The sequence below is a fragment of the Bufo bufo genome, chromosome 3 (assembly GCF_905171765.1).
Source record: "Bufo bufo chromosome 3, aBufBuf1.1, whole genome shotgun sequence".
In the NCBI taxonomy this organism is placed as follows: domain Eukaryota; kingdom Metazoa; phylum Chordata; class Amphibia; order Anura; family Bufonidae; genus Bufo; species Bufo bufo.
Window position 1 is genome coordinate 383650522 of NC_053391.1, and position 27413 is coordinate 383677934.

General features: G+C 46.6%; 1 protein-coding gene across 2 annotated transcripts in view; it reads left to right on the forward strand.

Moving 5' to 3' along the window:
• Positions 1–27413, forward strand: part of LOC120995486 (ras GTPase-activating protein 4-like) — a 236031-nt gene that overhangs the window by 61966 nt on the left and 146652 nt on the right. For both annotated transcript variants that reach the window (XM_040424736.1, XM_040424735.1), the window contains exons 2-3: positions 14391–14447; positions 17260–17373. In XM_040424736.1, the coding sequence (XP_040280670.1) occupies positions 14391–14447; positions 17260–17373 (171 nt within the window). The remainder of the gene's footprint in view (positions 1–14390; positions 14448–17259; positions 17374–27413) is intronic.

A 27413-nucleotide genomic window follows, 5' to 3' on the forward strand; every position in this document is an offset into this window, starting at 1 on the left:
TTTGAGTACGTAAAGCCCCCATAGACATGTAAAACCACAACTCCCAGCATGCCCCGATAGCTGTAGTTTGTCAGGACGTGATGGAACGTGTAGTTTTGCAAAAGATAGAGGGCCACAGGTTGGACATCCCTGCTTTAGACTATTGCTGATCGAACCCACCGTTATCGGCAGGACCGTTAGACAATATATAATGTGTATGGAGAGCTCCTAATAGATGATGGTGTGGGAGAAAAGGGTCAGGCATCTTGAATTTTAATGTCCAATATTTTTGTTCTCCCTTTACATAAGCCGCCCGGGGTGTCTTCCAGTGGCTTTGTCATCTCTCCCATTAAAGACACATACACACTCATTCAAACTGAATATGTATGGGGGAATTAGGAGAGGTGCAGTAGCTGTTGGCTAAACCAGTGTTCTATAAATCACAGAAAAAAATGCACCAAAAGGATATGCCACTGACTATACTAGCTAGTCATACAAGCAGATATTAAAAGCTGAGACTTTTGTCAATATATTCCTGTCAGGAACACATTGGAGCCCCTCATGCACCACGTCACGGTCACTCAGCATGGCAAGGGGTCCTACCACTATGCTAACTATGGTGTGAACACGGTCTGAAGGTGATGAAATCCAGCTCACAGCCAAGCTTCCACACAACTTCCTAGCAGGACAGCCAGTGCAATGTGAAAAAAGCAAGACTGTAAGCCTCACCGATATCAGACCGTGTGATGGAGGTTACCAGGTGCAAAGGAGTGTTTAATGCCAGGTGAAGGCACATTCAATACATATGGAACAAAATCACAGAAATATAGTGGCCAATATGGGGGAACTGCTCAGACCCCAAACACTGTAGCGTGTTTCTCATTGGGGGAGCAGTCCCACCGCATGTGGACCGCAGCAAACGACCATCCCCAGCAAAAAATGCTTACAATGGAGGATGTCGGCGCGGTCCACATGCACCACAAAGGCATCCTACACAAAACGGAGCATTGTGCGGATGAAAATATAATCATATAAATCACAGAAACAAAATGCACCAAACGGATATGCCACTGACTATACTGGCTAGTCATAGAAGCAGATATTAAAAGCTGAGACTTTAGACAATATATTCCTGTCAGGAACATATCGGAGCCCATCATGCACCACGTCACGGTCACTCAGCATGGCAAGGGTCCTACCACTACGCTAACTATGGTGTGAACACGGCCTGAAGGTGATGAAATCCAGCTCACAGCCAAGCTTCCACACAACCGCCTAGCAGGACAACTAGTGCAATATGAATAAAGCAAGACTGTAAGCCACACCGATATCAGACCGTGTGATGGAGGTTACCAGGTGCAAAAGAGTGTTTAATGCCAGGTGAAGGCACATTCAATACATATGGAACAAAATCACAGAAATATAGTGGCCAATATGGGGGAACTGCTCAAACCCCAAACACTGTAGCGTGTTTCTCATTGGGGGAGCAGTCCCACCGCATGTGGACCGCAGCAAACGACCATCCCCAGCAAAAAATGCTTACAATGGAGGATGCCGGTGGTGCATGATGGGCTCCAATGTGTTCCTGACAGGAATATATTGGCAAAAGTCTCAGCTTTTAATATCTGCTTGTATGACTAGCCAGTATAGTCAGTGGCATATCCGTTTGGTACATTTTTTTCTGTGATTTATATGATTATATTTTCATCCGCACAATGCTCCGTTTTGTGTAGGATGCCTTTGTGGTGCATGTGGACCGCGCCGACATCCTCCATTGTACGCATTTTTTTGCTGGGGATGGTCGTTTGCTGCGGTCCACATGCGGTGGGACTGCTCCCCCAATGAAAAACACGCTACAGTGTTTGGGGTTTGAGCAGTTCCCCCATATTTGCCACTATTTCTGTGATTTTGTTCTAAACCAGTGTTCAGCCAACAGCTACTGAAAGTGTATGGGCACCTTTATATCTTAAACTGTACAGGCAGCAATGAATACAATGATATGGGGGCTCTCCGCAGTCCTCTAGTCACTGATTCACAGTTTTTTGCTATTACTGTGCATAGGAAGATACCTGTCAATGTCTATAGGGTGGGGGACCATGGATATCATTGGAATCCTTGGAAAATATCAGATTTTCTCCCAACATTCACAACTGATCTGATGGTGACTACCAGTGTCTGTTAGGAGTCCCATTTGATCTAATCTAACTCCAGGAGCTGTTTGATGTGTCCCAGTTTAAGGCTAGGGCTACACGATGACCTCGCACCAATGTCGCGACAATTTTTATAATGATAGTCTATGATGTCGCACAGCGACATGCTGCAACTGCGACACGACAGTAGCAAAAAATCCATCTAATATGGATTTTTCTGCGACTGCCACGTCGCATGTCGCAGTGCGACACTATAGGCTATCATGATAAAAATTGCAGTGCGACACTTGTTGCAGTGTAGTTGTGCCCTATGTTCCCTATTGTCGCACAACACATGCCGTCGTGTAGCCCTAGCCTAATGGCACAACTTTTGTTAAGTGAGTCACATCTCTTCCTGCACACACCCAGCACCCAAGAGTGTTAGGAAAAGCTAAAAAAGCAAAGTTTATTGCAGACCAGCACTTGCAACAAAATTTGTGACTTTTCTGCATCAGAAAACAAGCATAGGGTAATAGTGAATGACTCCCAAAGAGTTTTCCCATGAATAACAGTTATTGCATCGTAAAAAGAACCTGTCATGACGAACGTGGTGTCTGAGCTGCATATAGCATGTTATAGAGCAGGAGGAGCTGAGCTGATTCATATATAGTTTTTCATTCATTTAATTTCCTTCTGATCCTGGGCTTTAAATGCAAGCAGGTGGTCCTATCAGTGACTGACAGCTATCTGTGTGTACGCAGTCATAGAGGGGAGGCTGTCTGTCACTGATAGGACCATCTCCTGGACTTCAGTCAGTGACTGACAGCTATCTGTGTACACAGTCATAGAGGGAAGGCTGTCAGTCACTGATAGCACCGTCTCCTGGACTTCAGTCAGTGACTGACAGCTATCTGTGTACACAGTCATAGAGGGAAGGATGTCAGTCACTGATAGGACTGTCTCCTGGACTTCAGTCAGTGACTGACAGCTATCTGTGTACACAGTCATAGAGGGGAGGCTGTCAGTCACTGATAGGACCGCCTGCTAGACATCAGTCAGTGACTGACAGCTATCTGTGTACACAGTCATAGAGGGAAGGCTGTCAGTCACTGATAGGACCGTCTCCTGGACTTCAGTCAGTGACTGACAGCTATCTGTGTACACAGTCATAGAGGAGAGGCTGTCAGTCACTGATAGGACCGTCTCCTGGACTTCAGTCAGTGACTGACAGCTATCTGTATACAGTCATAGAGGGGAGGCTGTCTGTCACTGATAGGACCATCTCCTGGACTTCAGTCAGTGACTGACAGCTATCTGTGTACACAGTCATAGAGGGAAGGCTGTCAGTCACTGATAGCACCGTCTCCTGGACTTCAATCAGTGACAGCTATCTGCATACACAGTCATAGAGGGGAGGCTGTCAGTCACTGATAGGACTGTCCCCTGGACTTCAGTCAGTGACTGACAGCTATCTGTGTACACAGTCATAGAGGAGAGGCTGTCAATCACTGATAGGACCGTCTCCTGGACTTCAGTCAGTGACTGACAGCTATCTGTATACACAGTCATAGAGGGGAGGCTGTCAGTCACTGATAGGACCGTCTCCTGGACTTCAGTCAGTGACTGACAGCTATATGTGTACACAGTCATAGAGGGGAGGCTGTCAGTCACTGATAGGACCGTCTCCTGGACTTCAGTCAGTGACTGACAGCTATCTGTATACACAGTCATAGAGGGAAGGCTGTAAGTCACTGATAGGACCGTCACCTGGACTTCAGTCAGTGACAGCTATCTGTGTACACAATCATAGAGGGGAGGCTGTCAGTCACTGATAGGACCGTCTCCTGGACTTCAGTCAGTGACTGACAGCGATCTGTGTACACAGTCATAGAGGGGAGGCTGTCAGTCACTGATAGGACCGTCTCCTGGACTTCAGTCAGTGACTGACAGCTATATGTGTACACAGTCATAGAGGCGAGGCTGTCAGTCACTGATAGGACCGTCACCTGGACTTCAGTCAGTGACAGCTATCTGTGTACACAGCGTTAAAGGGAAGGCTGTCAGTCACTGATAGGACCGTCTCCTGGACTTCAGTCAGTGACTGACAGCTATCTGTGTACACAGTCATAGAGGAGAGGCTGTCAATCACTGATAGGACCGTCTCCTGGACTTCAGTCAGTGACTGACAGCTATCTGTATACACAGTCATAGAGGGGAGGCTGTCAGTCACTGATAGGACCGTCTCCTGGACTTCAGTCAGTGACTGACAGCTATATGTGTACACAGTCATAGAGGGGAGGCTGTCAGTCACTGATAGGACCGTCTCCTGGACTTCAGTCAGTGACTGACAGCTATCTGTATACACAGTCATAGAGGGAAGGCTGTAAGTCACTGATAGGACCGTCACCTGGACTTCAGTCAGTGACAGCTATCTGTGTACACAATCATAGAGGGGAGGCTGTCAGTCACTGATAGGACCGTCTCCTGGACTTCAGTCAGTGACTGACAGCGATCTGTGTACACAGTCATAGAGGGGAGGCTGTCAGTCACTGATAGGACCGTCTCCTGGACTTCAGTCAGTGACTGACAGCTATATGTGTACACAGTCATAGAGGCGAGGCTGTCAGTCACTGATAGGACCGTCACCTGGACTTCAGTCAGTGACAGCTATCTGTGTACACAGCGTTAAAGGGAAGGCTGTCAGTCACTGATAGGACCGTCTCCTGGACTTCAGTCAGTGACTGACAGCTATCTGTGTACACAGTCATAGAGGGAAGGCTGTCAGTCACTGATAGGATCGTCTCCTTGTCTTCAGTCAGTGACTGACAGCTATCTGTGTACACAGTCATAGAGGGGAGGCTGTCAGTCACTGATAGGACCGTCTCCTGGACTTCAGTCAGTGACTGACAGCTATCTGTGTACACAGTCATAGAGGAGAGGCTGTCAGTCACTGATAGGACCGTCTCCTGGACTTCAGTCAGTGACTGACAGCTATCTGTATACAGTCATAGAGGGGAGGCTGTCTGTCACTGATAGGACCATCTCCTGGACTTCAGTCAGTGACTGACAGCTATCTGTGTACACAGTCATAGAGGGAAGGCTGTCAGTCACTGATAGCACCGTCTCCTGGACTTCAATCAGTGACAGCTATCTGCATACACAGTCATAGAGGGGAGGCTGTCAGTCACTGATAGGACTGTCCCCTGGACTTCAGTCAGTGACTGACAGCTATCTGTGTACACAGTCATAGAGGAGAGGCTGTCAATCACTGATAGGACCGTCTCCTGGACTTCAGTCAGTGACTGACAGCTATCTGTATACACAGTCATAGAGGGGAGGCTGTCAGTCACTGATAGGACCGTCTCCTGGACTTCAGTCAGTGACTGACAGCTATATGTGTACACAGTCATAGAGGGGAGGCTGTCAGTCACTGATAGGACCGTCTCCTGGACTTCAGTCAGTGACTGACAGCTATCTGTATACACAGTCATAGAGGGAAGGCTGTCAGTCACTGATAGGACCGTCACCTGGACTTCAGTCAGTGACAGCTATCTGTGTACACAATCATAGAGGGGAGGCTGTCAGTCACTGATAGGACCGTCTCCTGGACTTCAGTCAGTGACTGACAGCGATCTGTGTACACAGTCATAGAGGGGAGGCTGTCAGTCACTGATAGGACCGTCTCCTGGACTTCAGTCAGTGACTGACAGCTATATGTGTACACAGTCATAGAGGCGAGGCTGTCAGTCACTGATAGGACCGTCACCTGGACTTCAGTCAGTGACAGCTATCTGTGTACACAGCGTTAAAGGGAAGGCTGTCAGTCACTGATAGGACCGTCTCCTGGACTTCAGTCAGTGACTGACAGCTATCTGTGTACACAGTCATAGAGGGAAGGCTGTCAGTCACTGATAGGATCGTCTCCTTGTCTTCAGTCAGTGACTGACAGCTATCTGTGTACACAGTCATAGAGGGGAGGCTGTCAGTCACTGATAGGACCGTCTCCTGGACTTCAGTCAGTGACTGACAGCTATCTGTGTACACAGTCATAGAGGGGAGGCTGTCAGTCACTGATAGGACCGTCTCCTGGACTTCAGTCAGTGACTGACAGCTATCTGTGTACACAGTCATAGAGGGAAGGCTGTCAGTCACTGATAGGACCGTCTCCTGGACTTCAGTCAGTGACAGCTATCTGTGTACACAGTCATAGAGGAGAGGCTGTCAATCACTGATAGGACCGTCTCCTGGACTTCAGTCAGTGACTGACAGCTATCTGTGTACACAGTCATAGAGGGGAGGCTGTCAGTCACTGATAGGACCGTCTCCTGGACTTCAGTCAGTGACTGACAGCTATATGTGTACACAGTCATAGAGGGGAGGCTGTCAGTCACTGATAGGACCGTCTCCTGGACTTCAGTCAGTGACTGACAGCTATCTGTATACACAGTCATAGAGGGAAGGCTGTCAGTCACTGATAGGACCGTCACCTGGACTTCAGTCAGTGACAGCTATCTGTGTACACAATCATAGAGGGGAGGCTGTCAGTCACTGATAGGACCGTCTCCTGGACTTCAGTCAGTGACTGACAGCGATCTGTGTACACAGTCATAGAGGGGAGGCTGTCAGTCACTGATAGGACCGTCTCCTGGACTTCAGTCAGTGACTGACAGCTATATGTGTACACAGTCATAGAGGCGAGGCTGTCAGTCACTGATAGGACCGTCACCTGGACTTCAGTCAGTGACAGCTATCTGTGTACACAGCGTTAAAGGGAAGGCTGTCAGTCACTGATAGGACCGTCTCCTGGACTTCAGTCAGTGACTGACAGCTATCTGTGTACACAGTCATAGAGGGAAGGCTGTCAGTCACTGATAGGATCGTCTCCTTGTCTTCAGTCAGTGACTGACAGCTATCTGTGTACACAGTCATAGAGGGGAGGCTGTCAGTCACTGATAGGACCGTCTCCTGGACTTCAGTCAGTGACTGACAGCTATCTGTGTACACAGTCATAGAGGGGAGGCTGTCAGTCACTGATAGGACCGTCTCCTGGACTTCAGTCAGTGACTGACAGCTATCTGTGTACACAGTCATAGAGGGAAGGCTGTCAGTCACTGATAGGACCGTCTCCTGGACTTCAGTCAGTGACAGCTATCTGTGTACACAGTCATAGAGGGAAGGCTGTCAGTCACTGATAGGACCATCTCCTGGGCTTCAGTCAGTGACTGACAGCTATCTGTGTACACAGTCATAGAGGTGAAGGCTGTCAGTCACTGATAGGACCGTCTCCTGGACTTCAGTCAGTGACTGACAGCTATCTGTGTACACAGTCATAGAGGGGAGGCTGTCAGTCACTGATAGGACCGTCTCCTGGACTTCAGTCAGTGACTGACAGCTATCTGTGTACACAGTCATAGAGGGGAGGCTGTCAGTTACTGATAGGACCGTCTCCTGGACTTCAGTCAGTGACTGACAGCTATCTGTGTACACAGTCATAGAGGAGAGGCTGTCAGTCACTGATAGGACCGTCTCCTGGACTTCAGTCAGTGACTGACAGCTATCTGTATACAGTCATAGAGGGGAGGCTGTCTGTCACTGATAGGACCATCTCCTGGACTTCAGTCAGTGACTGACAGCTATCTGTGTACACAGTCATAGAGGGAAGGCTGTCAGTCACTGATAGCACCGTCTCCTGGACTTCAATCAGTGACAGCTATCTGCATACACAGTCATAGAGGGGAGGCTGTCAGTCACTGATAGGACTGTCCCCTGGACTTCAGTCAGTGACTGACAGCTATCTGTGTACACAGTCATAGAGGAGAGGCTGTCAATCACTGATAGGACCGTCTCCTGGACTTCAGTCAGTGACTGACAGCTATCTGTATACACAGTCATAGAGGGGAGGCTGTCAGTCACTGATAGGACCGTCTCCTGGACTTCAGTCAGTGACTGACAGCTATATGTGTACACAGTCATAGAGGGGAGGCTGTCAGTCACTGATAGGACCGTCTCCTGGACTTCAGTCAGTGACTGACAGCTATCTGTATACACAGTCATAGAGGGAAGGCTGTCAGTCACTGATAGGACCGTCACCTGGACTTCAGTCAGTGACAGCTATCTGTGTACACAATCATAGAGGGGAGGCTGTCAGTCACTGATAGGACCGTCTCCTGGACTTCAGTCAGTGACTGACAGCGATCTGTGTACACAGTCATAGAGGGGAGGCTGTCAGTCACTGATAGGACCGTCTCCTGGACTTCAGTCAGTGACTGACAGCTATATGTGTACACAGTCATAGAGGCGAGGCTGTCAGTCACTGATAGGACCGTCACCTGGACTTCAGTCAGTGACAGCTATCTGTGTACACAGCGTTAAAGGGAAGGCTGTCAGTCACTGATAGGACCGTCTCCTGGACTTCAGTCAGTGACTGACAGCTATCTGTGTACACAGTCATAGAGGGAAGGCTGTCAGTCACTGATAGGATCGTCTCCTTGTCTTCAGTCAGTGACTGACAGCTATCTGTGTACACAGTCATAGAGGGGAGGCTGTCAGTCACTGATAGGACCGTCTCCTGGACTTCAGTCAGTGACTGACAGCTATCTGTGTACACAGTCATAGAGGGGAGGCTGTCAGTCACTGATAGGACCGTCTCCTGGACTTCAGTCAGTGACTGACAGCTATCTGTGTACACAGTCATAGAGGAGAGGCTGTCAGTCACTGATAGGACCGTCTCCTGGACTTCAGTCAGTGACTGACAGCTATCTGTATACAGTCATAGAGGGGAGGCTGTCTGTCACTGATAGGACCATCTCCTGGACTTCAGTCAGTGACTGACAGCTATCTGTGTACACAGTCATAGAGGGAAGGCTGTCAGTCACTGATAGCACCGTCTCCTGGACTTCAATCAGTGACAGCTATCTGCATACACAGTCATAGAGGGGAGGCTGTCAGTCACTGATAGGACTGTCCCCTGGACTTCAGTCAGTGACTGACAGCTATCTGTGTACACAGTCATAGAGGAGAGGCTGTCAATCACTGATAGGACCGTCTCCTGGACTTCAGTCAGTGACTGACAGCTATCTGTATACACAGTCATAGAGGGGAGGCTGTCAGTCACTGATAGGACCGTCTCCTGGACTTCAGTCAGTGACTGACAGCTATATGTGTACACAGTCATAGAGGGGAGGCTGTCAGTCACTGATAGGACCGTCTCCTGGACTTCAGTCAGTGACTGACAGCTATCTGTATACACAGTCATAGAGGGAAGGCTGTCAGTCACTGATAGGACCGTCACCTGGACTTCAGTCAGTGACAGCTATCTGTGTACACAATCATAGAGGGGAGGCTGTCAGTCACTGATAGGACCGTCTCCTGGACTTCAGTCAGTGACTGACAGCGATCTGTGTACACAGTCATAGAGGGGAGGCTGTCAGTCACTGATAGGACCGTCTCCTGGACTTCAGTCAGTGACTGACAGCTATATGTGTACACAGTCATAGAGGGGAGGCTGTCAGTCAGTGATAGGACCGTCACCTGGGCTTCAGTCAGTGACAGCTATCTGTGTACACAGCGTTAAAGGGAAGGCTGTCAGTCACTGATAGGACCGTCTCCTGGACTTCAGTCAGTGACTGACAGCTATCTGTGTACACAGTCATAGAGGGAAGGCTGTCAGTCACTGATAGGATCGTCTCCTTGTCTTCAGTCAGTGACTGACAGCTATCTGTGTACACAGTCATAGAGGGGAGGCTGTCAGTCACTGATAGGACCGTCTCCTGGACTTCAGTCAGTGACTGACAGCTATCTGTGTACACAGTCATAGAGGGGAGGCTGTCAGTCACTGATAGGACCGTCTCCTGGACTTCAGTCAGTGACTGACAGCTATCTGTGTACACAGTCATAGAGGGAAGGCTGTCAGTCACTGATAGGACCGTCTCCTGGACTTCAGTCAGTGACAGCTATCTGTGTACACAGTCATAGAGGAGAGGCTGTCAATCACTGATAGGACCGTCTCCTGGACTTCAGTCAGTGACTGACAGCTATCTGTGTACACAGTCATAGAGGGGAGGCTGTCAGTCACTGATAGGACCGTCTCCTGGACTTCAGTCAGTGACTGACAGCTATATGTGTACACAGTCATAGAGGGGAGGCTGTCAGTCACTGATAGGACCGTCTCCTGGACTTCAGTCAGTGACTGACAGCTATCTGTATACACAGTCATAGAGGGAAGGCTGTCAGTCACTGATAGGACCGTCACCTGGACTTCAGTCAGTGACAGCTATCTGTGTACACAATCATAGAGGGGAGGCTGTCAGTCACTGATAGGACCGTCTCCTGGACTTCAGTCAGTGACTGACAGCGATCTGTGTACACAGTCATAGAGGGGAGGCTGTCAGTCACTGATAGGACCATCTCCTGGACTTCAGTCAGTGACTGACAGCTATATGTGTACACAGTCATAGAGGCGAGGCTGTCAGTCACTGATAGGACCGTCACCTGGACTTCAGTCAGTGACTGACAGCTATCTGTGTACACAGTCATAGAGGGGAGGCTGTCAGTCACTGATAGGACCGTCTCCTGGACTTCAGTCAGTGACAGCTATCTGTGTACACAGCGTTAAAGGGAAGGCTGTCAGTCACTGATAGGACCGTCTCCTGGACTTCAGTCAGTGACTGACAGCTATCTGTGTACACAGTCATAGAGGGAAGGCTGTCAGTCACTGATAGGATCGTCTCCTTGTCTTCAGTCAGTGACTGACAGCTATCTGTGTACACAGTCATAGAGGGGAGGCTGTCAGTCACTGATAGGACCGTCTCCTGGACTTCAGTCAGTGACTGACAGCTATCTGTGTACACAGTCATAGAGGGGAGGCTGTCAGTCACTGATAGGACCGTCTCCTGGACTTCAGTCAGTGACTGACAGCTATCTGTGTACACAGTCATAGAGGGAAGGCTGTCAGTCACTGATAGGACCGTCTCCTGGACTTCAGTCAGTGACAGCTATCTGTGTACACAGTCATAGAGGGAAGGCTGTCAGTCACTGATAGGACCATCTCCTGGGCTTCAGTCAGTGACTGACAGCTATCTGTGTACACAGTCATAGAGGTGAAGGCTGTCAGTCACTGATAGGACCGTCTCCTGGACTTCAGTCAGTGACTGACAGCTATCTGTGTACACAGTCATAGAGGGGAGGCTGTCAGTCACTGATAGGACCGTCTCCTGGACTTCAGTCAGTGACTGACAGCTATCTGTGTACACAGTCATAGAGGGGAGGCTGTCAGTTACTGATAGGACCGTCTCCTGGACTTCAGTCAGTGACTGACAGCTATCTGTGTATACAGTCATAGAGGGGAGGCTGTCAGTCACTGATAGGACCGTCTCCTGGACTTCAGTCAGTGACTGACAGCTATCTGTGTACACAGTCATAGAGGGGAGGATGTCAGTCACTGATAGGACCGTCTCTTGGACTTCAGTCAGTGACTGACAGCTATCTGTGTACACAGTCATAGAGGGAAGGCCGTCAGTCACTGATAGGACCGTCTCCTGGACTTCAGTCAGTGACTGACAGCTATCTGTGTACACAGTCATAGAGGGGAGGCTGTCAGTCACTGATAGGTTCATCTCTTGGACTTCAGTCAGTGACTGACAGCTATCTGTATACACAGTCATAGGACCGCCTGCTTGACTTCAAAACCCAGAATGAGCAGGAATTTAAGTGACTGAAATAAAAGTGAAGCCACATGCACATGATTGTATCCGTTTTGCGGTTCACAAAACACAGATAACAGCCGTATGCCCTCGCATTTTCCCCTTCTGCAGGTTCCGCACTATGTTACAAATTCCTATCCATGTCTATAAAATAGACAAGAATAGGACATCTTCTATTTTTTATTTTTGTTACCGACATACAGGTGTGCTGTCCACATCTTTTGCGACCCCATTGAAATGGATAGGTCCGCATACGATCTGAAAAAAAACGGGGATGTGGACCGAAAATATGGTCTTGTACTTGTGGACTTATACTAAATCTTTTCCCCAAAAACTATATACCAATGCTCTTCTGTAACATGCTTGCTGAAGATTAAACTACATTTTTATGGTGACCGATTCCCTTTAATAGGATATACCATGGGTTTGATTGAAGGGTCTGACTACTGGGATCCCCACTATTCCCAGGAATGGTATCCTTGTGTTTTCGTCAGGTGAAATGAGAACTGGAGAATTGACCCTTAGGCCTCATGCACACGACAGTGTTTTTTCACTGTCAGTGATTTGGCTTCAGTGGTCCGATTTTGCTTCAGTTGTGTTTCCTTGTGTCTTCCTTTTTTTTTTGTCTGACAGGGGAAAAAAAAGGAAGGCTAATGAAAAGTGTAATTTTATTGCACCAGGGTCTTGTAGAAAAAAACGGACACGGATGACATAACAGTTGTGCATCCGTTTTTTTTGACGGACCCATTGACTTGAATGGGTCCGTTCTCCGTTTTCCACTGACAAGAATAGGACAGGTTATATTTTTTTGACGGACTGGAATCACGGACGCGGAGAAAAAACGGAGGACTATCAGTTTTTTTTCACAGCTCCATAGAAATGAATGGGACCTCCGCTAAACTGTGAAAAATGATGGAACGGATGCGAATGCACACAACGGTCGTGTGCATGAGGCGTTAATGTGTGGACACGCTCGGTTATAGAATGTGAGAGCCAACCTATCGTTTATGTCCATACTGTCCTGGTTTCCTTATAGGTCTGCCATAACATAGGTCACATGCCGGCCTCTACCTTCCCTGCTCCAGACAGAAGGTTGTAGACTACTGTAGTCATGTATTGCAAGTTACTGTAGCAATAGATATCAGCATGTTATATCTATATTTTATTTACGTGATGTGTGCCCTTTATATACTGCTAACATGAATAGTGATACTTCTGTTTAATACATGTCCCTGTCATTTACTGACTAATTTGGGCTTCCTAAATAATGGTGCTTCTTGCATTTTGCGGCATGCTTCAGTCTCATCTGAACTTTTCCAGTGTATTCTGAGGAATGTTTCCACAACGTAAAGCTGAAGTGATCACTGTGTATGAAAGCGAGGATAGCTGAATCAAATGGGTTATTGCTTTTGTAAAAGCTCTTAAAGGGTCCCCGTTCAGAAACTGATAAGGCTACTTTCACACTAGCGTTTTTGCTGGATCCGGTAGGGTTCAGTAAAAACACTTCCGTTACTGATAATACAACCGTCTGCATCCGTTATGAACGGATCCGGTTGTATTATCTTTAACATAGCCAAGACAGATCAGTCATGAACTCCATTGAAAGTCAATGGGGGACGGATGCGGTTTCTATTGTGTCAGATTGTGACAGAGAAAACGGAGCCGTCCCCATTGACTTGCATGTTGCGGTTTGCTCTCCGGTCTGGGAACGCAACTAAACGGAACGGAATGCATTTTGGAGCATTCCGTTCTGTTCAGTTTTGTCCCCATTGACAATGAATAGGGACAAAGCTGAAGAGTTTTCCGGTATTGAGCCCCTATGACGGAACTCAATACCGGAAAACGTAAACACTAGTGTGAAAGTACCCTAACATGGTATCTGGCTGCAGGGTGGCCAGCAATCATTTGTAATCTTTGAGGAAGTCTTGAAGCAAGTGTTCAGTTATCCTGCAGTAAAATATCACATGGTGCTCACTGTTAGGAAAGTCCAAGTCAAATACACACGTCCGTGAAACACGTATACATTGACTTTAATGTGCTTATTCACATATCAGTGGTTTTCTATGGACTGTGGGTCTGTTGTGACACCAGAGACATGCCCTATTTTTGTCCGTGATTACGGATCCCTCACTCTTATTATAGTTTATGGGTCTATGATAAGCATGGACACAACACATCCGCGTTTAGTCTACAGTTTTTTTACAGATCGTTACTAGAATATGCTCTAGAAATTAATTTTCAGCTTAGTGTCCGTGGAATATGGGTGACAAATTGAAGGCAAAAAACGGACACACAAACCAAACACACATCTTCAAGGATGAAGCACTGACCATCTTGTCATGGATGCCATCTCGGACATGTGAAACAGGCCTATATATGCCAAACTCACAAAAGATGCCATAATTACCGCTTTCTGTGAATTAGTCCTAAGGCTAATAAATAAAATAGACAATTACCAGTTGTGAACATACAGAATTATAACATGGAATCATTGATGACAGATATACAGAGCAGCGGGTCTGTGTATTGTCACATGTTGTCAGGTCCAGTTTATGACTTTTTTTTTACTTTATGTTTTTAGAACAGGCAGCAGTGATCCATACTGCATTGTGAAGATTGATGATGAGACAATTATCAGGTAAAACACTTTGTTTTCTCCTTTTCCAGTTTTACTTCTGGCTTTTTTTTTTTTTTTTGTATTTAGAAATGTATTGAATGAGACTTCATATTTGACATTTGCCAAATGCCCCAGACAAAGTTAATGGCTGCCGTCCAATCCTAACATTTGGCTTTTGCTATAAAAATATATTGTTCATAGTATAACAAGTGCTTTAAACTCCCCCGCTTGTATCCATTTGGGATTAATAAAACAGGAACCGTTTGTATATGAGTGCCATTAGGAACATGACAAGAAAGTTATATATAGTTGTTATAATCCCCCAGCTCACAAAAAATAGAAAATAGACCTAAAAATGTCATCTTGCTCTTTATTGTGCTTGCCTGTTAAGGCGAAGGCTATCCTGAGACCGTTTTATAGGGCTACTGATTTTTAACTATTCAGCTACTACTGTAGTCTAAAGAAATACTTTGAGTTGTATGCAGTCTTGTGGCCTGTAGCCAATAATAGTTAAAAATCCACAATGCTATAAAAAGGTTGAAACCCAGAGCTTGTCATACATGATATCCTGATCAGGTCACCGATGTGTCCGACAGTTTTGTATTTTTTTTTTTAGATAAATGTACATTTGATAGTGAACATGTTGCTGGTTGATAGAAAACTATTCGACCAATTGGGTTGTATTTAATGTTTTCATATAACTGAATGCCAGTATGCTAGCAGTGTCATTTATTCCACCCTAACTTAGTTGCATCCATACATTTTGAACCATTTCATTATAGGAATTTGGTCATGTGATATGAAGTCTGACCAGCAGCCCAGAGCTTGCTGTAATGTGTAAACAGGAACTCAGCCTCTCCTGTGTGGCTGACTTCCTGTGAACTACATCACTATTCATCTCAGGCCTCCCCCTTCCTACCCTCCATGTTCCTCTGTATATCACTGTATTCTGTTAAAGATATTCTCCCCGATCTAAAGGCCCAGGAGTGCAGATATAGTAGGTGAGTGTGTACAGTGATTAGCTGTAGTTATGTAAACCTCCTGACTGACTGCTTGTACTATCTGTGTGTGTCGACTCTCCAGTGTAGTTCTATGAGATGTCTCCCTGGGATTCCTGCCTCCTGCATGTAAGAGTTGACAGGGGAGAGAGAGATGACTAGTAAGAGAAGAGAGACAGGCTCAAGGTGCATCACATAGGAAAACATGGAGACCCTGCAGTGTGAGGGGACAGAAGTTCTGTGTCACTGATCTATCATGGCTGCCCTCAGAGCAGTGCAGTGTGGTGAGACTCCGCCCCCTTTGTCTCTGCAAAGCCAGGCATTATGAGAAATGTAGGATTCATTAGGAAAACCATATCTATGAGGATGATGGAATCAAGATGGCTGACAATCCATGGCACATCAAATAAAGCAGGTATGCACAAGGCATACCCAAGGGCCTAATTTAATAATTGCCTATACTGCATTATATAGGCAGAGAAAAAAATCCTGGAGTGCTTCTTTAATTATACTTTATAATAATAAAATTAGTAATGCCCCCGCTACTCTAAGGCTACTTTCACACTAGCGTTTTGGCTTTCCGTTTGTGAGATCCGTTCAGGGCTCTGAAAAGCGGTCCAAAACAGATCAGTTTTGCCGTAATGCATTCTGAATGGAAAAGGATCCGCTCAGAATGCATCAGTTTGCCTTCGTTCAGTTGCCATTCCGCTCTGGAGGCGGACACCAAAACACTGCTTGCAGCGTTTATACTGTCCGCCTGAAAAAGCGGAGCCAAACGGATCCGTCCTGGCACACAATGTGAGTCAATAGGGATGGATACATTTTCTAGGACACAATCTGGCACAATAGAAAACGGATCCGTCCCCTATTGACTTTCAATGGTGTTCAAGACGGATCCGTCATGGCTATAGAAGACATAATACAACCGGATCCATTCATGACGGATGCATGCGGTTGTATTATGGTAACAGAAGCGGTTTTGCAGATCCATGACGGATCCGCAAAAAACGCTAGTGTGAAAGTAGCCTAATTTTAACGTTTCTCAGGTTCCTCTTGACAGCTCTGAAAGGTGCAAATCACTAACGACCCCAGCCTCTTGTGTTGTTATAGCAGTTCAGCTGACTAAAACACACTTGTGATTTTACACCAACTTACCTGACTGAAACCCTCTTGTGATGTCACAGCAGCTTACCTGACTGAACTGCATTTGTGATGTCACAGCAGATCATATGACTTAAATCTACTTGTGATGTCACATCAACTTACCATACTGAAACCCACTTGTGATGTCACAGCAGATCATATGACTAAAACCTACTTGTGATGTCACATCAACTTACCTGATTTAAACCCATTTGTGATGTCACAGCGGCTTACCTGACTGAAACCCACTTGTGATGTCACATCAGCTTACCTGAATAAAACACTTGTGATTTAACATCAGCTTACCTGACTTAAACCCACTTGTGATGTCACATCAGCTTACCTGACTTAAACCCACTTGTGATGTCACAGCGGTTTACCTGACTGGAACCCACTTGTGATGTTACAGCAACTTACCTGATGGAAACCTAATTGTGATGTCACAGCAGCTTAACTGACGGAAACCCACTTGTGATGTCACAACAGCTTACATGACTGCAACCCAGATGTTGTTTTTTTTTTGCTGGAATATGTTAGTATTATTGTTTTTCTGATATGCGATTTTGTAACCAAAATTCCACAAATGAAAAAGTACTTCTAATGAGTACACATATTTTCCTCTTATTTTTAAAGCTCAAGTAACTTACAATTGTGGATTATTCTAAATGAACAATTTTGATTTTTTTGATTAGGACAGCAACTGTTTGGAAAACCCTATCACCATTTTGGGGAGAAGAGTACAAGGTCCACCTGCCACCTAATTTCCATTCAGTATCATTCTATGTTATGGATGAAGATGCACTCAGGTAACTTGTGTACAATAGCTGTAGCCTCTTTAATGTATACATACATTAAATAATGGCTGTGCTTGGCATTGCAGCTCAGTCCTGTTCAATTGAATGGGAATAGGTTGATGGACGTGATGTGAAGGAAGATGCTTAAGCACTCTCCTGAGTTCTGCAGCCCCTTCTAACAGCTGATCAGTAGGAGTGCCAGGAGTTGGACGCCCACCGGTCTGATTTTGATCAACATTTAATCAGTGGGGCTATTCACAGGGACATATAAAAAAAGAAGCACACACATTTTAAAAACACAGAACGTGATAGCTCTGCAAATGTATGTACTAAACAAGTGGAAATGATGGAGTAAGCATGGTATGTGAATCCAACTTTTGTATATTCGGAGTTGTAAATGTAATGTACATATTATAGGGAAAAATTAGAAATGTAATGGTTGTAATCACAATTGGTTGTAATCACAAATTTCAAATAACAGATATTAACCACGACAGTAAAAGGTCATTGGGAAAAATGTTTGTTTGGAAGCAAAGGGAACAATGCATTGTTACCATGCAATACATTAGAGAGTATTACACATCTAATTCCACTGGGAGATATTCCTCGATTGGCAATCAGAATCTTAGAGCATGCAATGAGGTTCATTATCCTTGCAGCAAGGATGAAAACTACCAGTGCAGTGTTTTCTCAGAGGATCTCGCTTTATTCAAGGCAAAGAATGCACACACTTTTCTGTAAATTAATGTAAACCTTTACAGTAATCCAGATAAACAAGAAGGGAAAATTTCAGACCACTGGCTGTCCATACATCCTGACCCACAGGTTTTCACAGTTCAAGGAGAGACACCTTCTTGACCTTGGTTACTAATGCTTGCAAAAATTAAACCAGAAATCTAGAACCTAGACTAGAAGTTTGAAACGCATAACTGCTCCCTGGCATATTTTTTTACATGTTATTTAAAGATAAGATTTTTTATTTTAAAGCGGACAGTTGCTGGATTCCTGGTTCAGTTTGTGCAACCCCTTACACAGATGCTAAACATAGAAAAAGCACATCCCTCTACTTATATACAGTGACAGATGAAATAACATTTGTACAACAAAAATCAAAGCTGCAAAATGAGTATTCTTACAAGCTGCAGATGTGTAGATAATGAAGTAGCTTGATGCATTCGTGCATTGAACTGCTGTTACTCAGCTCAGCACTACGAGTAGTAGTCGTAATAATGATGTATGAATTAATGGCATGAAAAGGACTGTATTATCCTATATTATCTTTAACAAAAAAGGGTTTGTTCACATTGGCGCCTTGGCTTTCTTTATTATAGCCATGATGGATCCATTGTGCAACAGATATTAGTGGATTCTGATGGATCTTTTTAACTTAGAATGGGCCCATCATGGTTCTATTTTTTACTGGAAATGATACAATAGACTGTTTTGGTCGCCAAAGAGCAATAGAAACCTGATGGAACTTAAATTTAGGACTGTACTAATAGAAACTAATGATCATACTATTATAATCATCGACAATACTGAGTCAGGTACAGATGTACCATTCCTGAACCAAGCTTCACTCTCTGAAACACCTTTTGTTCCCCCTTTTTTAGAGGTCACAAAATGTAACCTTCCCCCCCTTCCCCCTCTAAAACCCAATATCCACAGTAGAAATCTTCAATCACTCCACTCATATGTTGTCAACCCATGAAACAAGTTTATTACAAAAAGGACTATCCTTTTGTCCCTATAATAGGGTCAACTCTCTGGAACTATTCATAGACATCCAGAAATTCAGACGCAATCTTACAATAAAAAGACATTTCGACATTGGGGGAAAAAAATAAGATAGACCAACACAATAAAACAAATGGGAAAAAAGATGGGAAAGGAGAAAATACCATTGAAAACAATGGAAAAACAGAAAGGAGAAATAGTGACACCTTTAAACACATAGATGTCTGTCCCAAATCTATTTTTTCCCCATACACAGTCAGGGACACTGTATACCAACATTCTTCGATCTATTATCCAATACCCTAAAAAATAACAAGGAACTAATTATCCGCCCAGCAGAGAAGGGAGGGGGTATGGTCATTCAAAACTATATGGATTATGAAAGGGAGGCCCAAAACATTCTAGTGATTAAAACATATTACGAACAAATCACACATGATCCATTCCCACAAGTAACTAAAAAAAAATAGATGATCTTTTAAAAAATGCCTATGAAAAACAATACATTAATAAGAAAGGATGAAATTTCCTACTCCTAAAGTCCCCATGTACCCCGTACTTCTACCACCTACCTAAAATCCATAAGGATATGAAAAATCCTCCAGGTAGACCCATTGTATCTAACACAAAATTTTCTACTAGTAATTTGTCACAATATTTAGATCTTTATTTACAACCTTATGTGAAAAGCCTCCCTAGCCACTTCCATGACTCAAGTCAGCTAATCCACGAGTTAAAAACAATCAATTGGAAGGACAGCTATGCCTTACTAACAATGGACGTTACATCCCTCTTATCCAATATACAACATGATCTTGGAATAGAGTGTGTAAAAACAGTCCTAGAAAATGACACCACATTAAACCCCCCTAAATAAAATTCCTTCTCAACAGTCTACGGTTTATTCTCAAGAGCAATTATTTCATATATAATAATACAGTCTACCATCAATGTAAAGGGACCGCCATGGGGACACGAGTAGCACCGGCCTTTGCGAACCTATTTATGGGCGGATTTGAAGAAAAATATATTCTTAACAACCCCATTTTTAGAAAACAGATCAAATATTATAAAAGATATCTTGATGATATAGTTATTATTTGGGATGGGGATGAAGACATAGCCCGAACCTTTTGCAAACTATTGAACAATAGTGAATGTGGTATTTCATTTACCCCGAACTACAACAAACTAGAAATAGAATTTTTGGATATTGTCATTACCCATCTAAATAACCAGATAACCATGAGAACTTACTTCAACACTGTAGATACTGACAGCTATATCCATTATTCGAGCTTTCATCATAAAAAATGGTTGCAAAATATACCCTATAGTCAATGTAAAAGAATTAGACGAAACTGTACCAACAATCAAGGATCTTAGAAAAAAGATTCAAGGATAAAGGCTACCCGAAAAAATTTATTAAAAAAGTCATAAAAAAGTGCAGTTTATTTTCACAGGAAGAATGTTTAGCAACCACAGTGAAACCAAATCATACAATAAATTAGGTGCGTTTCATTACCCAATATAATACATCCAATAGGTACAGTATATACAAAAAGCTTGGAGAAACATTGGTGTATTCTATTACAGAACCCTTATCTAGCTAAATATCTCTCTCGCGTCCCAAAGATCACGTATAGACTTGCCCCTACAATCAAGAACATTCTAGCCCCCAGCAAACCTTAACAACATGGTTCAACAAAAGAGATTAGTTATAACACTATAATGTTATGACATTCCCAATAAAATACCACTAACATGCCACTCTACTTATGTTATATATCTAATCGAATGTGAATGTGGCCTACAATATGTGGGACGTACCACACAAGCTCTTCATTGCCGTGTCAACCAACATAGGTGTAATATTCAGAGGCAATACCGGAAACACAGTGTTTCCAGACACTGTGCATCCACATCCGAAAAAGAAAAACACCCACGTAGAATTACTCCCATTGATTTTATACCTGAGAATCCCGATTTGAGAATATACAGAAAAGAGAGGTATATTGGATATGCCAACTAGATACCCTTAGACCACGTGGACCTAACGAAATCAATGGAACTATTCTTTGAGAATAAATACTGTATTTTTCACCCTATAAGACGCACTTGCCCTATAAGATGCACCTAGGTGTCGGGAATAGAACCCGTGACCAGCCACATCCCAGGCGGTAGCCCTGCTTACTAGGCTACCGTCCTCTCTGGACATTCCTCCCTGAAGCCTATTAGTTAACCTCAGTCTTGCCAAGCCTTGCTCATTACCCTTGATTCCCCCCACCTGGTACTTCCCTATATAAGTCCAGCCCCTTGCACTCCCGTTTGCTGATTATTGAGCTCCTGAGCCTTGATCAAGCTTCTCCTCATCTGCTGCTCTTGCTACTGCTGGAAGTCCACTGCTGACCAGGAATTGCCTACCGACTACTCTTCTGCTTGTCCCTACCAACTGAACTGCTACCACCGTTGCCATCCGGATTGTCTGACCACGCTTACTGCCGCCTGCCCTGACCCACCGCCTGCCTACCGACCACGCCTCTGCCAGACTTCCTGCACCTACAACCTGCCTGCGGTCCTTGCCACTGGGCTCCACTCCTACCTCCAGCAAGCGGTCCTCTGACTCAGGTGAGCCTGTAGGATTGTTACAGAATAATCAGCCACACTATGGAGTCCGCAATGGCCACTCTGCGTAAGCAGGTCTCTGAACTTCAAGAATTTGGTACTACATATCAGGAGATATTTGCCCAGCTCCAAGGCGTAGTCCAAAGCCAGCAAAGGGAGATTATTGAACTACAGAGGCAACACCTGGACGTCCGCGGCGCGGCCGCAGACACCCGCATGCCACTCCCATCAAGATTCGGCGGCGACAGACGCCAGTATCGGGGGTTTCTAAACCAATGCCGCATCTATTTTCAGATGTACCCGGCCCCCTTCACCACCGAGAAAAAGAAGGTGCTATTTATGGTCAATCTCCTGACGGAAGAAGCATTAGCATGGGCATCACCTTACGTGGAGACTAACAGTCAGCTCCTGGACAACCTAAACAACTTCATCACCGCCATGAGCCAAGTCTTCGACGACCCCAACCGCTGTGCGACAGCTGAGGCGCGACTACATGGTCTGCGGCAAGGGAGACGCTCCGTTGCCGAATACACCGCCGAGTTTCGCCGTTGGGTCACGGACACCACCTGGAACCCAGCGGCACAGAGGAGCCAATTCCGGCGAGGCCTGTCAGAATTAATAAAGGACGAACTCGCCAGAGTTGAGGCCCCGGACGATCTGGATGACTTCATTCAGTTATGCATCCGGATAGATCAAAGACTCTCCGAGATGAAGAAAGAAAGACTCTGGTCCTCGGACCACAGACCCACTTACTCCTTCTCTTCCAATGCCCAGCGCGACCCCCAATCAGCAACTGAACCTATGCAGGCCGACGCGCTACGTAGGTCTCTATCTACAGCTGAGAAGGAGAGACGGCTGGCCGAAAACCTCTGCCTCTACTGTGGGGAGCCGGGTCATTTTGCCATCAAATGTCCTCATAAGATCCGAAAGACTATTGCCGTCACGGAACTAAGGAGCAACCACAGACTCCAACCCCGCCAGCAGCCCCGGAAAATAACAACAACACGGCGGCTTATGGATCCCACTTCATCGTTCCCATCCTCATCGACATTGAGGGGCGACAACTCCCCTGTTCAGCGATGTTAGACTCCGGGGCGGGAGGCAACTTCATGGACCTAACCTTCGCCCGCGAAAAGAACATTCCACTGACAATCAAGGCAGCCCCCGTTGACTTGGAAACCGTCGACGGATCCCCACTCTCCTCGGGGCCGGCCACTCACGAGACCACCGAACTACTCATAGAACCCGATCACCGCGAAAAGATCCACTTCTCGCTGATCGCTTCCCCGAAGTTCCCGGTGATCTTGGGCATCCCTTGGTTGGCCACCCACAACCCCTCGGTGGACTGGGAAACCCGCTGCATACGATTCCCGTCTGAGTTCTGCTCGCTAAATTGCTCCCACAAAACCGTCCTTCCACCCGAAGACACCACCATCTCAAAACTATCCGTCAAGGATCTGCTACCCCCTCAATATAGCGAGTTCCAGGATGTCTGCGACAAGAAAAACGCAGACAAGCTGCCACCACACTGACCCTACGACTGCCCTATAGAACTGTTGCCCGGGGCCGAAATACCCTTTGGCAGTATCAACCCCCTCTCAGAGCAGCGAAGATCTTCACTAAACTCGACCTTCGAGGGGCCTACAACCTCGTCCGAATCCGCCCTGGGGACGAATGGAAGACCGCCTTCCGGACACGTTATGGTCATTTCGAGTACCTGGTCATGCCTTTCGGACTCTGCAATGCTCCCGCCACCTTCCAGCACTTCATTAACGACGTCCTCAGGGACATGCTGGATCTGTTTGTAGTCGTTTACCTGGACGACATCTTGATCTTCTCTGAAGACCTCGAGCAGCACCGCGAACACGTCCGCAGGGTACTGCAGAGACTCTAACAGAACTCTCTCTATATCAAGCTAGAGAAATGCGAGTTTGAGCGAACCACCACTCAGTTCCTCGGATACATCATCTCCCCTGAGGGCCTAAGTATGGATCCGGGGAAGGTCCAAGCTGTGATGAACTGGCCCGTTCCGAGAAACGAGAAGGAGATACAAAGATTCATTGGCTTCGCCAACTTCTATCGGAAGTTTATCCGGAACTTCTCCAAGGTCATAGCACCAATCACCCAACTCACCAAGAAGGCAGTCCCCTTCTGGACACTCACTCCCAGGAGGTCTTCACCAAGTTGAAACTCCTCTTCACTTCTGCTCCAATCCTAATCCACCCGAACCCCGAGCTGCCATTTACAGTCGAAGTTAATGCATCAGACTCCGCGGTGGGGGCAGTTTTGTCACAACGGACAGGGGAGAGGATGCTATTACACCCGTGCGCATATTTCTCCCGCCAGATGTCCCCCTCCGAGAAAAACTATGACATCGGGAACAAAGAACTACTGGCGATCAAGGATGCCTTCTCCGAGTGGAGACACCTGCTGGAGGGAGCCACCAACTCCATAATCGTACTAACTGACCACAAGAACCTCGAGTTCATCCGCAGCGCTAAGAGACTCTCAGCCAGACAGGCCAGATGGAGCCTATTCTTTTCCCGCTTCAACTTTCTCATCACCTATCGCCCCGGATCAAAAAACGGCAAGGCTGACGCCCTCTCCAGAATGTTTTCCGAGCCCTCACAGAGTAACAAGGGCCAAAATAACATCCTACCCGAGAGAAGGGTCGTAGGGGCCACCTACTCTAAAGAACTCCTGGGCACAATCAAAGAAGGATATGAAAATGACCCCTTCCTCCCACCCCACAGGGAATGTCAGCCTTACGTTTAAGAACGGTCATTGGTTTCATCAGGACCTACAACTATATGTACCAGAAATCGCACGGCTCGAAGTGCTCAAACTCAACCATGACTCCAAGGTGGCCGGCCATTTTGGCACAAGAAAGACCCAGGAATTCTCTCCCGCTCCTTCTGGTGGCCAACATACAAGGAGGACATCAAGAAGTACATCTCCTCATGCACGGTCTGTGCCCGCAATAAGACTCCTCGTTCCTCTCCCGTGGGTCTGTTACAACCCCTCCCGATTCCCTCCCGCCCCTGGGGCTCAATCTCCATGGACTTTGTGGTAGACCTTCCTCCTTCAAAAGGGATGAACACTATCCTGGTCGTGGTCGACCGTCTCACCAAGATGGCCCATTTCATCCCCTACAAAGGCCTACCCACAGCCAAACAGACGGCCGATCTTATTCTCAGAGAGGTCTTCAGGCTGCATGGGATCCCGGACGACGTGGTCTCCGACCGAGGCGTACAATTTGCCTCAAAGTTCTGAAAGAACTTCTGCCTGGCGCTCGGGGTTAAAGTGAACCTGTCCTCTGCTTTCCACCCTCAGTCAAACGGGCAGACAGAGAGAACTAATCAGACCCTAGAGCAATACCTACGCTGTTTCAGCTCCCACCTGCAGGATGACTGGCTTGATCATCTCCCCACGGCCGAGTTCGCCTACAACAATGCTGAGCACAGCTCAACCAAGCACAGCCCCTTCTTTGCTAACACAGGCTCGCACCCGGTGTTCATTCCCCACCTACCCGTCGCCTCCACCCTCCCAGCAGTGGCCGAACGCCTAACAACCCTACAGGAGGCACAAAAGAACATTATAGACAACCTCCAGCTTGCCCAGAGGCGCTTTAAACAGGGAGCAGACAGACGTCGCAAACCCACCCCGGGCTTCCATGTGGGAGACAAGGTGTGGCTGTCCACCAGGAACCTCAGATTGAAGGTCCCCTCCAAAAAATTTGCCCAAAAAGACATGGGTCCGTTCCGGATCACCGCACAAATCAACGAGGTCACGTTCCGGCTCGACCTTCCGGACTCCATTAGGGTGCACCCTGTCTTCCATTGCTCTCTCCTCAAGCCATACGTGGAGAACACCTTCACAGGCCGCCACTTGCCCCCTCCACCACCCGTGAGGGTACAGGGTGAAGAAGAATACGTTGTCGCAAAGATTCTCGACTCCAGGATCCACCGGGGAAGACTACAATACCTAATTGGGTGGTAGGGTTACCCTCCCGAGGATAACTCCTGGGAGCGAGAAGAAAATGTCCACGCCCCCAGACTGGTAAAAGAGTTCCACCAACGGCACCCCGGTAAGCCTGCCCCTGTGGTGCCCGGAGGTCACCTTGGAAGGGGGGGAGTACTGTCGGGATTCGAACCCGTGACCAGCCACATCCCAGGCGGTAGCCCTGCTTACTAGGCTACCGTCCTCTCTGGACATTCCTCCCTGAAGCCTATTAGTTAACCTCAGTCTTGCCAAGCCTTGCTCATTACCCTTGATTCCCCACACCTGGTACTTCCCTATATAAGTCCAGCCCCTTGCACTCCCGTTTGCTGATTATTGAGCTCCTGAGCCTTGATCAAGCTTCTCCTCATCTGCTGCTCTTGCTACTGCTGGAAGTTCACTGCTGACCAGGAATTGCCTACCGACTACTCTTCTGCTTGTCCCTACCAACTGAACTGCTACCACCGTTGCCATCCGGATTGTCTGACCACGCTTACTGCCGCCTGCCCTGACCCACCGCCTGCCTACCGACTACGCCTCTGCCAGACTTCCTGCACCTACAACCTGCCTGCGGTCCTTGCCACTGGGCTCCACTCCTACCTCCAGCAAGCGGTCCTCTGACTCAGGTGAGCCTGTAGGATTGTTACACTAGGTTTTAGAGAAGGACAATAAGAATTTTTTTTTTTTTATTACACCTCAGGTCAGACCACCAATCAAACTCCCAATGTTAATCAGACCTCAGCTGACAGCCCAAATCAGACCCCCAATGTTAATAAGACCCCAATAAGACCTCAGATCAGTCCCTCAATCAGACCTCAGCTCAAAGCCCAATTTAAATGACCCCCAATCAGACCTCAGATAAGAGCCCCATGCCTCTCATCAGCCCCATATCAGCCCCCATGCGTCTTATTATCCCCCATATCAGCCTCCATGCCTCTCTCTCCTTCAGGCATAAGGGCTCATCAGCCCTTATGCCTCTCATTACCCCCATTATCAGCCCTTATGCCTCTCATCAGCCCTAATGCCTCTCATTAGCCCCCATTATCACCCCTTATGCCTCTCATGAGCCCGCATTATCAGCCCTTATGCCTCTCATCAGCCCCCATTATTAGCCCTTATGCCTCTCATCAGCCCCCTTTATCATCCCTTATGCCTCTAATCAGCCCCCATAATGAGCCCTTATGCCTATCATCAACCCCCATAATGAGCCCTTATGCATCTCATCAGCCCCCATAATGTGCCATTATGCCTCTCATCAGCCCCCATAATCAGCCCTTATGCCCCTCATCACCCCTATTGCCTCAGATCAGCCCCCCCCCCCCCCGCCTCATGCCAGATAAAAGAAATAAACCACTTACCTCTCCTGCTCCCACACGACGACGCTCCTCACTGCCCGCGCTCTGTCTTTATCCTTCCTCCGGCTGTGCTGTGAACTGGCACGCACAGCCTGCAGAGGACCAGAAAGCGGTGAGTGCAGAACCTTCACCACTTCCTGGTTCTCTGGTACTAATGAGCGCTTCCATAATGGAAGCGCTCATTAGTATTCACCTCATAAGATGAAGGGACAATTTCCCAGCACTTTTGGGGTAAAAAAATTTGTCTTATAGGGCAACAAATACAGTAATAACAATAACAAAAGCACAAATACCAACTGCAACAGATGTCTAATAACGACAAAAACAAAAACTGTT